At 40.4% G+C, this 713-nt stretch overlaps 1 protein-coding gene across 1 annotated transcript in view; it reads left to right on the forward strand.

Moving 5' to 3' along the window:
- Window positions 1–77: 77 nt before the first annotated feature.
- LOC106512357 (cell wall protein DAN4) overlaps window positions 78–713 on the forward strand; it is a gene marked incomplete at its 3' end in the record, with an annotated part of 2,045 nt that continues 1,409 nt past the window's right edge. The window contains 1 exon segment of the mRNA XM_014000992.1: window positions 78–713. Coding sequence (XP_013856446.1) covers window positions 88–713 — 626 coding nt within the window.

Here is a 713-nt window from a genome sequence, read left to right on the forward strand (position 1 = left end):
ACATCTTCAGTTCCAAGTCTTGACACAACTGCAAGCAAACCTATAACAAATTTACCACCATCAGTGAGTCAAGAATCATCTGCAACAATGATGCCCCCAGTCACAAATATGTTGTCTACAGCTGAAATGACAGAGAAATCCACTGAACAAACACGATTGACTGAATCAACTACTCCACTTGCCACAAACAGTCTACCGGCAATAAACAATAGGAATGAGACGGAAACTACAGCATCAGTAGAGACGACTGATTTTACTTCAACATCCTCTACACACAAGTTTGATACAACTGTTGCCACCACTGAAACAAGTCAACAGAAATTAGCAACTACGGATAGTCTTTCAACCGTGTTGTCACCAACAGTTAGGTCAACACCTGTTACTTCCTTTGCTCCTTTCATAACAACTTGTTCACTTGAATCAACATGGAAGCAAACAACAAATGAGGTGACAACAGCAGAGAGCACAAATCAGACTCCACTGTCCACAAATACAGAAATTTACAACCCATCTCCTTCAAAAATGCCGTCTGTGTCTACAGATTTCCCTCAAACATCTTCAGTTCCAATTCTTGACACATCTGCAAGCAAACCTACAACAAATATACCACCATCAGTGAGTCAAGAATCATCTGCAACAAAAATGCCCCCAACCACAATTATGCTGTCTACAGCTGAAATGATAGAGAAATTCACTGAACAAACACTATCGAC

The sequence above is a fragment of the Austrofundulus limnaeus genome, unplaced genomic scaffold (genome assembly GCF_001266775.1).
Source record: "Austrofundulus limnaeus strain Quisiro unplaced genomic scaffold, Austrofundulus_limnaeus-1.0 Scaffold5990, whole genome shotgun sequence".
NCBI lineage: Eukaryota > Metazoa > Chordata > Actinopteri > Cyprinodontiformes > Rivulidae > Austrofundulus > Austrofundulus limnaeus.